Here is a 14,536-nt window from a genome sequence, read left to right as displayed (position 1 = left end):
TATAAAAAGCTGATTGGCTGATAGGTGGGCAGGATTTTTCAGGACAGAGAATGCCAGGCAGAATCTAAGGAGAGTCCATGAGACACAAAGGGAGTAGGACGGGAAGTATGGACATGAGGTAAGCAAGCCTCGGGGCAGCACGTAGATTGATAAAAAAAAAGGGGGGTTAATTTAAGTTACAAGAGCTAGATAAAAATGAGCCCAAGCTATTGGCGAAGCATTTATAATCAATAATAAGTCTCTGAGTGGTTATTTGTGAGCAACTGCCTGGACAAAGAGAAACTGCCTACAGATCCTCTCCTCTTCACCACCCCTGCATCCCCGGGGAACAAGCACACCTGGCTTTTCACATGCATCTAGGTTTTGAGCTCAGGTTGACATGCTTTTGCAGCAGTTGCTCTTCCTGCAACGCTGAGCCATCTCCCTAGTCCCAGGCATTGTTTGTCTCACACTGAATCAGAGAAACAAACCTCCCACTCACTGAACACCTGGTAAGCAGCAATGCTCCTGTGTTGCTTCTCTCTGTTCTCACAGTTCTTGTGAGGAGACTCAGTAACCTGAGAAGGGGCATAGTCATTACTCTCTTTCTCTGGCTTGCAGATGAAGAATTCTGTGGCGAGCCTCCATGTCTCCTGCCCAAGTCAGACCTTTAGACTCCAGCACTCAGAACCACCTCTACAGTCTTTCAGACTTCAGGGCTGAGAGATGCAGGCCCATTGAGGTGTGAAAGATCTGGAGAAAAGTGAACACTGCATTGGAAATGACAACACAAATCATTTTTATTTTACTTAATCAATGGCAGTTTTGTTCCTGCAGCTTCTACCAACAGAGCGTTGACAGTTTATCATATTCAACTGGGCAATTCTGTGGATGAGTGGGGCTCTATAACCCTTACAAATACTCTCTGAGTTAGCAATTCCCCAAAGGAGACAGCCACTCATTGCTGCCAGGGACACACCTTGAGAACAGCATAGTTCTGTGGGAGACAAGGAGGACTTCTGTGGATTCAATCAGCTCATTTCTTCCTGTTCCTTAATAATTAGGCAATGATTTGGGTGTCAGAAAGGAGTCTGTTTGAAGACTCACTTCTTATTTTGCTTTCTCTAGACCAGCAGTTCTGAACCTGTGGGTTGCCACCATTTTGGGAGTAAAATGTCCCTTTCAGGGGTTATCTGAGACCATTGGAAAACACAAATGTCTGCATTATGATTCATAACAGCAACCCAATTACAATTATGAAGTAACATCGAAATAATTTTTTGGTTTGGGGATCACCACAATATGAGGAACTGTATTAAAGGGTCATAGCATTAGGAAGGTTGAGAACCACTGTTCTACACCAAGCTGTGCTAGGCTCAGGGTAGGTGTAAACATTTAACAAACAGTGCTGGGAAAACTAGAATTCTAAATAAAAAAGATAGAAATTAGATCCATATTTCTCTCCATGCACAAAAATCAGGTAGCTGGGCGATGGTGGCGCACGCCTTTAATCCCAGCACTTGGGAGGCAGAGGCAGGTGAATCTCTGTGAGTTCGAGACCAGCCTGGTCTACAGAGCTAGTTCCAGGACAGGCTCCAAAGCCACAGAGAAACCCTGTCTCAAAAAAAACCAAAAAACAAACAAAAAAAATCAGATAAAATAAACCAACTGAATGCAAGAACTGAAGCTTTGAAACTGCTGGGGTAAACAGGGAAAAATACTTCAATACTTAAGCAAAGGCAAGGATTAGTCCTGAACAGGATTCCAAAAGCACAGGAAATAACCCTAAGAATTGACAAATGAGATTACATAAAATTAAAAAGCTTTTTCACCGTAAAGGAAACAATTACCAGAGTGATGAGTCAGCCTCCAGAACAGGAAAGACTTCTTTTCCTATTGCACATCAAGCAAATATATCTAGGATATATAAGGAGCAGCAAAGCTTAAAGCTAAAACTTAAACCAAATTATCCAGTCAAAAATGGGCAATTAACTGAATAGACAGTTCTCAAAAGAAGGAATAAAAATGACTCATAAGTACTTGAAAAGCGTCCTTAGCCATCAGGGAGATGCAAAGTTAAACTGCTTTAAGATTCCATCTCCCCACAGTCAGAATGCTTATCATCAAGAAGCATGTGTAGGTGAGGCTGTGGAAGAAGAACACTTACCACTGCTGATGGGAACGTAGATTAGGGTAGCTACTATAGGACTCAATGTGGATGCTTCTCAAGGAACTAAAATAGAACTGCCATATGACCCAGTTGTACCAACCGCTCTCAGGTCTGTATCTGAAAGCTTCGAAATCAACATGTCACAGACATGCTTGTATCTGTGCTGTGTTGTTCACGGTAGGCAGGAAATGAAAACAGCCTGGGTGTCCATCACCTGATGAATGTGTATATACACAGTGGACTTCTCTGTGCAGCCACAAGGAAAAGTGAGATCATGATATTTGCAGGGAACAGGATGCAACTGGAAATCACGTTGAGTAAAGCCAGATTCACAAAGACAAATACCTCACGTTCTCTTTTATATAGAGAACCTAGATTTAAAATTTTATATACGTGTGTATGTGTGTGTATGACTATATGTATATAGATCACAAAACCAGAAAGGGAATAATGAGAGGAGAGGAAGAGATCTTAAGGGAGGGGAAAATAGAAAGGTTAATGGAATACGTATTATATAATAAGAAAGCAGAAAGTGTGAATAACTAGGTGAAAGAAGGGAACCAATGAGAAAAAGGACATAGAGAATGGAGGTAGAGAACAGTGAAGGGGGACAACAAGTGAGAACAAAGTATAAGGACATGTAGATATGGGAATGTCATAATGAAACCCATTGCTGTGATGATAATAATAAGGAAATTAGTCTGGGGGCTGCGTAAATAGCTCAGCCATTAAGAACATGTACTGTTCTTGCAGGGGACTCAGGTTCAGTTCACAGCACCGACATGGCAGCTTAAAAGTATCTGTAGGGTCTTGGTGAGTGAGCTCTGCCGGGTGGAGGATCGCTCGGCGGCGGCGCGGGGAGCCCCGCTGCTTAGCGCTTTGCGCTCCCGATGCTAATCCTCTCTTCTGCCCTCTCTGTGTGCTAGGTTGGGGGCCGTCCCGCACCTAAGGCAGGAAGATGGTGGCAGCAAAGAAGACGAAAAAGTCTCTGGAGTCGATCAACTCTCGGCTCCAGCTTGTTATGAAAAGTGGGAAGTACGTGCTGGGATACAAACAGACTCTGAAGATGATCAGACAGGGCAAAGCGAAATTGGTGATCCTCGCCAACAACTGCCCCGCCTTGAGGAAATCTGAAATAGAATACTATGCCATGTTGGCTAAAACTGGTGTCCATCACTACAGTGGCAATAACATTGAGTTGGGCACAGCGTGTGGAAAATACTACAGAGTGTGCACACTGGCCATCATTGACCCAGGTGATTCTGACATTATCAGAAGCATGCCAGAACAGACTGGTGAAAAGTAAAAAGTTTTCCTTTAATAAAACTTTACCAGAGCTCCTTTTAAAAAAAAAAGTATCTGTAGCTTCAGTTCCAAGGTATCCTCCCCATCATATCCAGCTACTCCTCCCAGCTAGTTGTCTGCAGTTCTGCTCTCACTGCATATGGCTTCAGGGAGGGGCTAGAGCATATAGATGGGGAAGGACCAGGACTGGAGAGAAGGCTCTATTTTTGAGCCTATGGGAAGGCCATCATTTCTGCTGGGTAAAAACTTGCCATTGGGCCTTTTAGGAGATTACCCACATCCCTGAAAGTAACCCCTCATCTATGTTATGTTCATAAGCCCAATAAACTCAGTAGTTCCCCAGAGCAAACCTCAGTGGATTTGTACCTTGGCTCATTGTTGAACTTTAGGAGGAAGTATATATCTCTCCCAAGGAAAAAAAATTTAGTAACATCTTATAAGACTAAATGCTTTGAATATTATAATCCAATATGAGAGGATTGATCTTTGCATTTGTCTGTCTTTAAGCAAAATAAATGTGAACTTTGAAAGTATTGGGAAATAATTAAAGCAGTTAAAATACAGCTCATTATGAATCAGATATGTACTCTGAACTGCTGGTAGTGTAATGCAAGTTTTGGCAAGAAAAAAAAGCAAGCTACACTAATATCATCATTGGTCCTGTCACAATAGACTACAGAAGATGGGGCAAGAAGGACAAGTACTACTTGAAGAATATGGCAAGGGTGGAGCACAGCAATGATGAAGTCTGATTTCACGTAAAGTCAAATAATCCTGGCAGAGTAGCGTGTCTCTGAAAATACTCCAGCATCTACAATATTTTATTTTAGATTGGTAAAAACATAGGTGGATGCTGAAATTTACCTGCATATATCTAAATCTATTTGTGGATATATATATATATATATATATATATATATATATATATATATATATAACACACAAGCACACACATACACACACACACATATATATGATTATTTGTCTCTCCATCTAGCTACTGATAGGTTTGGCAGTTAAGAGCACAGGCTACTCTCCTAAAAGACCCAGGCTTAGTTCCTAGCACCCACATGGAAGCTTACAGCCATCTGTAATTCCAGTTCCAGGGGAACCTAATGCCATCTCTGGCCTCTGATAGCACTAGGCATTCATGTGGTGCACATACATATATGCAGACAAAACACTTATAAGCATAAAATAATGATAAATCTCTTTGTAGAAAGATTGATAAAATTGAAGCTGTTTTTCCCACTTGTTTTAGATTTTCAAGGAATTATCTCGACCTACCAAATATTAGGTCTTACTCTACTGGGTCAATTTGTGAAATATAAAAGTGTTAAGAACTGGGCTGGAGATGTAGCTCAGGCGGTTTATGAGCACTTGCGTGGCATGTATGAAGCCCTGGCTGTGATGGAACGTGCCTGTAATACAAGCACTCAGGAGGTGGAGACAGGAAGATGAGGAGTTTAAGGTCATCCTTGGATGCATAGCAAATGTGAGTCCAGCCTGGGATACATGGGAGTAACATTGACCTATTAATGCTAGATGAATAGACAAATAATCATATGTGTGTGTGTGTATCCAAATGTAGATACCCTGTAGAATATTAGCTTAAAGATGATCATAATGCTTCAAAGGAGTAAAGGCATTTTTAAAACACACCCAGTGCCTTTAGGTGCAGGCTGAAGGTGTAGAAGGGAGAACTCACTATTTGGAGGTCCTCTTTGTCGTGGGAAAAGGCAGCAGGTGTTGAGACATGTGGTTCACACTCTTCTGTGCCAGAAAAGCAGCTTAGATCAGGTTTCTGATCAGTCAGGAGTTCTGAAGAAGTGGAAGCATTAGCTACTCCTAATTTCTAGAGAAATGTTCTTTTGTGTACTTCTGATCTTTTAATGGTATCTCTTAAGCAATTGTTATTTTTCTAGTCATACAAGACTTTAAGAAATCACAGGGCAGTGGTGACTCATGCTTTTAATCCCAGCACTTGAGAGGTAGAGGCAGGCGGATCTCTGTGAGTTCGAGGCCAGCCCGGTCTACAGAGCAAGTTCCAGGACAGCCAGGGCTATACAGAGAAACCCTGTTTTGAATAACAAAAACAGGAAAAAAAATCCAATGCTGCTCAAATTCCAAACCATTGATCCATGAACATAATTCCATTAGACATTCCTCTCTACTGCATGCTTGACTGCAATAGACCACTTTCATGTGTCTCAGGTCTGTTCCTCAAGAATCTCATTTCAGAGCTGGTTATGATGATACACTCCTGTCATCCTTGTATTCGGAGGCCAAGGCAAGAGATTCTTGAGTTCAAAACTAGCCTGGGGTATATACTGCGACTCTCATTTCAAAAGCCTTCACATTTTACAGATTTGCGAGTGACTCCTACCCAGGCGGTGGTGGCCCGTACCTTTAATCCCAGCACTCTAGAGGCCGAGGCAGGCAGATATTTGTGAGTTCGAGGCCAGCCTGGTCTACAAAGCAATTTCTAGAACAGCCAGGGCTATACGGAGAAACCCTGTCTCGAAACCACCCCCTGAAAGACTCCTGAAAATTAAATGATGGGTCTGATTCTCCTAACATTGTCTGAGTTTCTGTTTATTTTCTGTCTTGCGCTTCACTGTGGTACCTTGATTTTATCACACCCACTCTGACAGCTATGATGTGTGCACATCCAAACTCTCTGACACTCAGTGATATCCTTGAATGCTGTCCTTTTTTACTATTGTCTCTAAGGAAACAATATTTATTTCATTTCTTCAAAGTCTATGTGGAAGTGTGCCCCCAACGCCTTGCTCCAGTGGCCGGGACAAAGTATGTGAAATTCTCATATACCTCTTGAGAATTTAGTAGAAGAGTCAGGCATTAGCATAACAGCAGCAACAACAGTAGCCAGCTAATAAATGTTAAATCCCAACTGTGCCATTTGGCACTGTTCTGAGCACTTGAAAGATAGGAGGAAATAAGAATTATTCTTGCCTTCAGAGCATTTGAGCTAATGGGATACTATAGGTGGAAGTTAACAGTTCCGTTTAGTCAGGAAAATGAATTTGAACAAACCTCTCTCTAACTGATAGTAACTATTGTAATCCCAACTACCACACCAGGGCCTTGCTATGTACCCCAAGCTGACTTAGTGTGTGTGTGTATAATATATATATATATATATATATATATATATATATATATATATATATTACTTAGGGTGACCTAGAACTGGCCTCTTGAGATCTGGGATTATAGTCATAACACTCCACTTGGTAATTTATTCTTAATTGAAGAACTTTTCAGTTTCTCCTATGTACTGGGAATCTCTAAAAAGGATTTGTGTTTATTTTAAATTTAAATGTTATTTGGTCTCTACATATGCTTTCATCTAGCACATAGACATTTCTATGTGCCGTGCATATCAGCTTGTGACTGAGACCACTAGGCAAAGAAAGAAACTGGCATCGGGTGTCAAGAAGGTACACCCCCACCTTTCTAGACAAAGAACAACTCTAGATTCTGGCTCCTGGCTTTGCCCCACCTCCCACTGCTATTTTTCCAGTTGTTGTGACATATCAAACCTGTTCCCAAACCTTTTAATGATGGGGTAGGAGGGTCAAGTATTTGCATAACAGCAGCAGCAATAATAGCTAACATTTGTTGACAGTATGTTGCATACCTAGATGGGTTCCAAGCATTTTATGTGCATTAATTGTCTCAGGTATCACACTAGTCCTTAAGGTAAATATCAATATGATATTTCATAATAAGTATTGGTATTTTGTAAACACCAACATTTACAGTGATGACTAGAGACCCTGCATTACCCTAGTGTTCTGAGATCAAAAGACTGTGGGTAACAAGGATTATTTATATTTAATATTGTATGTGCGAGGTGCTTTGCTTCACATAAATTACTAATCCTCACAGCAATCCTTCAAGAGATATTTTGTTATTCTCAATTTATAGGTAAGGAAACTGAGCTCATAAAAATGAAGTAACCTATCTGAAATCACACAGCTAGGAAAGGAGCTGAGGTCACAGACACTCAACAGTAATGAAGAAAACAGACACACTTTCCTCCAGTGATGCCACCCAGTGTGAGAACACAGACTCTCCAGGTCCTTTCTCTGTCCCCCAGATACCAGGCCACATGCCCTGCAACTGTTTCGCTGAAGCAGGGAATTGATAGGGAGCTTTTGCAGTTCCCCTTCTTAGCAGCTACAAGGTAAGTGTATAGGTTTAGTCTAGGGCCCGCCTCCCTGCCATTGGCTGTTATGCCAGGCCAGGCTGGTATGAAGCTTGCCCACCAGCCCTGAAAACGAAAGAGTCAGAGCTTCTTTTTGTTATTCAGACTTGAAGGAAAGCTTCTCTTTCTGTTCTTAAGGTCCCATTGTGCTTGTCTATGGCCATGCATGTCATAGCTCTTCTGTATTTCAGGAACCATAAGGTGTGCCTCTCCCTCTGCCATGCTACGATGGTGGTCTCTCCTAATGCAGGTTCTTTCTGGACCTGAAAGGCCAGCTGTCCCACTTCAGGATCCCCTCTCCTAGTGAAACCCCTCTACAGGTTAGTCTTGTGCCAACTCCTTCCCATGAACCTTCCTTTGAAGTCATTACTCCCAGGAAGGTTTATTTCAGAAGCTCTGTACAGTCTAGATAGTCAACAGAGAAAGCAGTAATGAGCAATGCACTCGTAGTTGGTGTTGGATCTTGTTGCGGGGACTGTGCTTTAGATGTGAGAGAGCTGCTTGGTCATGTGGAATTGTGCTGAGTCACCCCTCATGGGACCTTGACCTGGCTGCTCCCAGTGTTTACCTCTGCTGCTTTGTTTGGTGAAAGAATGTCAGTGTTTGCTGTTGTTAACCAGTTCTCGCAGACCTTCACAGGAAAGATGTTGTGTATGACTAGCCGAGGAGAACCACTTTCATTTCCCGTCTCCTCTAAAATGGTAGACAGCTTTCTGTCTCTCACTGTCTCTTTGTCTCGCTGTCCATTTAAATACAAAGCATTAGATATTGGAGATGTTGGAAATTGGTTTGATATTTGTGTCATGTTAGGTTTATCTTTTAGAATTTTGGAAGTCATGATAGCACCAATGGCTACCAGGAGCCTACGTTTATCCCATTTACCCAAAGACTGTTTGGAATATTCACCTCTGCTGAAGTTGAACTACATCTAACTTCAGTTATAGATCAGATTTAGGGAGGGCTGAATTATTCCATTTTACTGTATTATGAATAAGAGGATACAAGTCTAGGACTTTTTTTTTAATATATGAGTACTTTGCTGGCATGTATGTCTCTACACCATGTGCATGCAGTGCCCACAGAGACCAAAAGGGAGCATCAGATCCCCTGGGACTTGATTACAGACAGTTGTGAGCCACCTTATGGGTGCTAGGAGTCAGCTGAGTCCTCTGGAAGACCAGCAGTGTTCCTAATCGCCGAGCCTTCTCTCCATGTTTTTTTTGGGGGGGGGGGCGGGTTTCGAGACAAGGTTTCTCTGTGGTTTTGGAGCCTGTCCTGGAACCAGCTCTTATAGACCAGGTCTGGAACTCACAGAGATCCGCCTGCCTCTGCCTCCCGAGTGCTGGGATTAAAGGCGTGCGCCACCACTGCCCGGCTCCTTCTCTCCATGTGTGTGCATGCATGTGGAATCGGAAGTTGACTTCAAGAGCTCTCCTCAGTCTCCCTCTACCTTATTCAGTGAGGCAGGGTCTACCAGAGGAGATCAGAACTCACCTATACAGCTCCTTTACGTAGCCAGCTTGTTCTGGGGATCCCTCATCTCTGCCCCTGAGCACTGAAGTTACAGGTAGGCATCCACATCTCCCCAGTATCTACATGGGTTCTGAGGGGCCAAATGCAGTTCCTCGTACTTACATGGCAAGTACTTTGCTTTATCTACTGAGCCGTCTTCCTCGCATGGATGACTCTATTTTTCTAAGTCCCACAGTGTGACTACTTCCTTAAGGCACTGGAAGATTTTGTATTACTTATAAGCACTAAGTTCTGCGTGACTTCTGAACGCTCTTAACTATAATGTGCAAATAGCAATACCATTTGATTTAAAACTAAACTAATGAAAGACAATGTGTCTATGGATAGAGCACAGGGTACTGGGTCAAAAGTGAGGCAGATTTGCAGATGTAGCGGTGAAGTCTGCCTTGCCCAGAGCAAGGAATGTACTGTATGTTCCCTGCTTGTATAGAACCTGGCTCCAGGAAGCCTGCTGGAATCTCAACCAGTTACTGTATGCATTATTGCCCCACACTCCCAAGACTCCGTGCCTTTTCCTATTAAAGCCCTCCCAAAGACATACTTGGTGGTGTAAGATGATAGTCCCGCCTATTCGGGAGCTTGAGGCAAGAAGATTGCAAGTTCAGTCTCTTTGTGGGCTGCTGGATGAGTTCAAGGCTAGTCTCCCCCTCTCCTGCCCTACCCCAAAACTCTATGTAATCCTGGACGTCCTGGAACTCACTTGGTAGACTGGGCTGACCTAGAACTTACAGAGATTAAAGGTATATGCCACCACTGCCTGGTTCTCTCTCAGGAGCGTGCACTCTTTCTCTCTCAAATGAAATATGATCTCTCATTGACTTGAAACTTGCTGAAGAGGCTAGGCTAATGGGTCAGAAAGCCCAGAGTTTATCTTGCCCTCATGTCCCTAGCACTGGGATTACCAGCACACACCGCCATCTACAGCATTTTTTAAATAAATGCTGGGAAGCAAACTCAATCCCTAAAAAATTTTTAAATCCCTAAAAAGATTTATTTAATAATATATTTCATTATGACATTGCCATAATGTATATTATCGTATCTTCACCTATATTTGTAGCCCACTCTCTTGTTTATCTTACGGTTTGCCCCTCCTGCTGATCTCTTTCCTACCATCTTTCTGTTTTTATGTCATACATAGATCTAGGTATAGATATATACTTAGATACATATATGTACACTGGAGCCCAGGAATTTCCGAAGTCTGGACATCTGTGAGAAAGAAGAGGCCCTCAGTGGAGTAAATGAATGATCAATCCTCCAGGCATTTGCCCTTTGACTTCCACCCATGGAGCTCCTGCTGTTGTCAGCGGTGAACAACCTCCTTGTGTAACATGAGCACCACAGTGGGTGGTTACTGACAGCTCAAGGAGCAAATCTGACAGCAATAACAGAGACGCTCTCAGGGGCCCACTTGACAATCTCTACAGAAAATGCTCTCTATAGCAGAGAAGTGATTCCCTGAAACAAAACATCAGAAAGAGGCGAATGTTCTGATGCCAAGGACTTTGCTCTTGCCCATGGAGGGAAATGAAGAAAGGACTACCGGTGTCTGTGTCCTTGTTTTATCCAGCCATTTTTGTCTGCCTTTGACACTTAGGTGTTTATTGGTATGCATTGTGGACTCAAGAGTATTTAGTATTCTCAACAACTAGGGCTTGAAGAGGCTTAAAGAGAAAAAGACCTACTCATGAAGTTACTAAGGATCTCTTTCTCAGTCTGCTAACTGATGCCATGACTAGTTGGAGTTGTCTCTCCTTGACTTTTTTGACTTTTGACTTTTGTTTTTACTATCTCCTGGTTTTTCTTTTCTTTTTTTTCCTTTAGCTGAGGCTTTGCTATGCTGTTGCCTAAGATAGCTTCCAACTTCTGGTTCAATCAATCCTCCTGCCTCAACATCCCAAATATCTAGGACTAAAAGGCATATCACTACATCCAGGTCTTTCTTTGGATCTTATATATGCTAATCAATCTCTGTCTCTGTCTGTCTCATTGCCTCTGCCTACCTCTGGGTCTCTGCCTCCACGGTGTATATGTGGACCAGGTTTGCACACCTGTGTACAAGTACAGAGGCCAGAGGACCCATGGTGCCCTACTTTCTTTCTTTCTTCTTCATTCTCTTGAGAACAGGTTCTCTCTCTGAATCCAGAGCTTGCCATTTCAGATAGACTGGCTGGCCATCAAGACCCAGTGATCCTCTTGTCTCAGCCCCCACAGCACTGGGCATACAGGTACGCATGGGCACATCTTGTTTTTTACATCAGTCCTGAAGGTCTGAACTCAGGTCCTCATGCTTGTGCAGTATGAGTTATTGCCCGCTGAGCCGTCTTCCCTGCCTCTGAATGTTACCACCTTCTGAATCACTGACCCCTTTGAGAAGATAACAAAAGCAACAGACTGTGTCTGACAAGAGGAAAAGCTTATTCCTTCACATCTTTTCCAGCCCCTTGGCAACATAAATATCTGCACAGTATTTGTGGCAACCTGGCTGTTGTGTGACTTAACTCCCGCTGAACTTCAGTTTTCTTTCTTCCTTCCTTCCTTCCTTCCTTTCTTTCTTTCTTTCTTTCTTTCTTTCTTTCTTTCTTTTTTTTATATATTTTTTGAGACAGGGTTTCTCCGTAGCTTTTGGTTCCTGTCCTGGAACTAGCTCTTGTAGACCAGGCTGGCCTCGAACTCACAGAGATCCGCCTGTCTCCAGTTTTCTTGTATTTAGATTGCCTTCCTCATTTTAGACTTTTGTTGCTGTTGCTGATATTACAATAATAAACTATGTGAAGCACTCACATAGTTCCTTGGTGCACAAAATTATTTCATAAGCATCAAATCACAGCATTACAGCTCAGTTCTGATTTCTCATTTTCCTCCTTCACGTTACAATTTTCAAGGCCTATGACAAATGTCACCTATTCTTTTCCTGGAGCAGAAGCTTTTTGACAGCTCTTACTGTACAATGGAAAAGACTCGTGGGACAATGGTTTAGGGCACATTTCAGCTGTAGATTGTATTAACAGAGCTTCGGAGCAGCTTCTTTTCCTTCCAATAAGCATTACGAAGTACTAATGCCTTATTACAGAAAGCAATCTCACCTTTCTCCACATGTATTTTGTTCAGATTTCTTTAATGCAAGCACTTAAAAATCCCATAATCTGCATTCTGTTCGTGGTGTAGCAACATGTTTTATAGTTTACTTCCTCCAGGAGCAACAACAATTTCTAGACCCAGGCTTTATTTAAAGCAGCGTGCCCAGGCTGCCGCTTCCTTTGAGTGTTATGATCTCTGCCACTCACCTTTTGCTTTACCTGACTCAGTTTTAGCTCAGTTTCCAAGTTGGGAACATCCTCAAAAGGATTCAGACACCAGTGGAAGCCGACATGAGCTCCCTAGGCCTCACCCTGGCTCCTGACATCAAGATATTCCTTGTGGGGGCTGGAGAGATGGCTCAGTGGTTAAGAGCATTGCGTGTTCTTCCAAAGGACCCGAGTTCAATTCCCAGCAACCACATGGTGGCTCACAACCATCTGTAATGAGGTCTGCTGTCCTCTTCTAGCAGGCATATATGCAAACAGAATATTGTATCCATAATAAATAAATAAATATTAAAAAAAAAAGATATTCCTTGTGTCTGCATGTGGTGGCACACACCTTTAATCCCTGCTATTGGTAGGCAGAGGCAGATAGATTTTACTAAGTTGGAGGCCAGCTTGGTCTACATAGCAAGTTACAAGACAGCCAGGGCTGCACAGTGAGACCATGGGTGTGTGTGTGTGTGTGTGTGTGTGTGTGTGTGTGTGTGTGTGTATGTGTGTGTATGCATGCATGTACATGTATTCTCTCTGCTTGTTGAAGTACCACATTAAAAACTTTTTTTGGACACGGGGTCCCATGGAGCTCAGGCCAGCCTCAAACTATATAGCCTTAAACATAGTATGTAACTGAGGATGACTTTGCATTTCTACCTCTAGAGTGCTGGAGATTACAGGTGTGTCTCCACACCGAGTTTATCTGGATCTGTGTGAACTGATCTCAGGGCCTTCTCTGTGTTAGACAAGCATTCTACCAATTAAGTTATATCCTCACTCCCCAATATTTATCTTTCTAAGGAAAAACTATTTAATAATAAATTCTATACACATATGCAGGCTTTTGTATGTTGTCTGAGAAATATGGAAGGGTTAAATACAAAAGGAAAATGAGCAGAAGACACTGTCTGAGGGAGATTCTTCCTTATAATGAAAGCTGTTGGGTATCAACTGGTTTTTATGAAGTTTTTAGGAACTGAGTAATTACTGGGATTTGCTAGTAGTCCACCTCTCCTTGATTGACCCTGCAGAGGACAGACTGCAGAGTTCTTGTTCCTGGGTCGGGGAGAGGGGGACTTTTAATTTTCACCAACAATTAAAGCAAGAGGAGATTTTATTGCCAATGCCATGTGCCCTCTGAGCAATAAGTGCAACTAGTTAATGGAGGGAGGTAGGAGACAAGCCATGACAGGTAATTCTGTGAAGCTCAAGTCTGCTGGGTGTGCCAGTAAGGAGCCATTCTTCCTAGGTTTGGCAGCTGCTGTTAAGACTATGGAAATCTACCTCTTTCCTACATTCTTTAATGCTTGATAATCTGCTAGATTAGGCAATTCCCAGATGGAGTATTGCTGAAAACATTGAAACTGTCACCATGGGAATGCACCCCACATATTTGCAGGGTTTTTTTTTTTTTTTTGAGACAGGGTTTCTCTGTGGCTTTGGAACCTGTCCTGGAACTAGCTCTTGTAGACCAGGCTTGTCTCCAACTCACAGAGATCCGCCTGCCTCTGCCTCCCGAGTGCTGGAATTAAAGGCGTGCACCACCATCGCCCGGCTATATTTGCAGGTTTTGAAAACACCAGAGAAGGTAGGAAGACCCTTCTTCAGATTCAGAAAAAAATGTTCATATATGTCTTATGCTAGTCAGTTGCCCAGCTGGTCATCAATACTTCTAAGTTCTACTTTGTTGGGAGCACAAAGATCCCTTTCACCCCCAGATCTCCAGGGAAACCGGGAATATTAAGCACACAGGATTGTCCTCTCAAAGGATTGGATATATAACCTGCTTTTCCATCCAGAAAGCTGGGAATTTGAAGTGATTAATAGCCTGGTGATGTGTGTTATCTGTTGGGCCGGGCCATATCAAGCTCCTACAACCAGGACTAGCAGTAGCTAATAATCTAAATGACCCTCACATTACCTGTACAGCCAGGGGCTCCATGAGCTCTCACAACCAGGACCAACGGTGGTCAGTAGCCCAAATGACCTCTGCACTATCTGTATGATCAAGAC

The 14,536-nt window shown here is 42.7% G+C and overlaps 1 protein-coding gene across 1 annotated transcript; it reads left to right on the top strand.

Moving 5' to 3' along the window:
* Positions 1-2,997: 2,997 nt before the first annotated feature.
* LOC142848914 (large ribosomal subunit protein eL30) lies at positions 2,998-3,470 on the top strand. Its single transcript, XM_075971081.1, has one exon. The coding sequence runs from the start codon at positions 3,108-3,110 to the stop codon at positions 3,453-3,455; it is 348 nt and encodes a 115-aa protein (XP_075827196.1). The 5' UTR covers positions 2,998-3,107; the 3' UTR covers positions 3,456-3,470.
* Positions 3,471-14,536: the final 11,066 nt, after the last annotated feature.

This window comes from Microtus pennsylvanicus, chromosome 4, assembly GCF_037038515.1.
Source record: "Microtus pennsylvanicus isolate mMicPen1 chromosome 4, mMicPen1.hap1, whole genome shotgun sequence".
NCBI classification, from domain to species: Eukaryota; Metazoa; Chordata; class Mammalia; order Rodentia; family Cricetidae; genus Microtus; species Microtus pennsylvanicus.
This window is presented reverse-complemented; position numbering and strand designations above follow the sequence as displayed.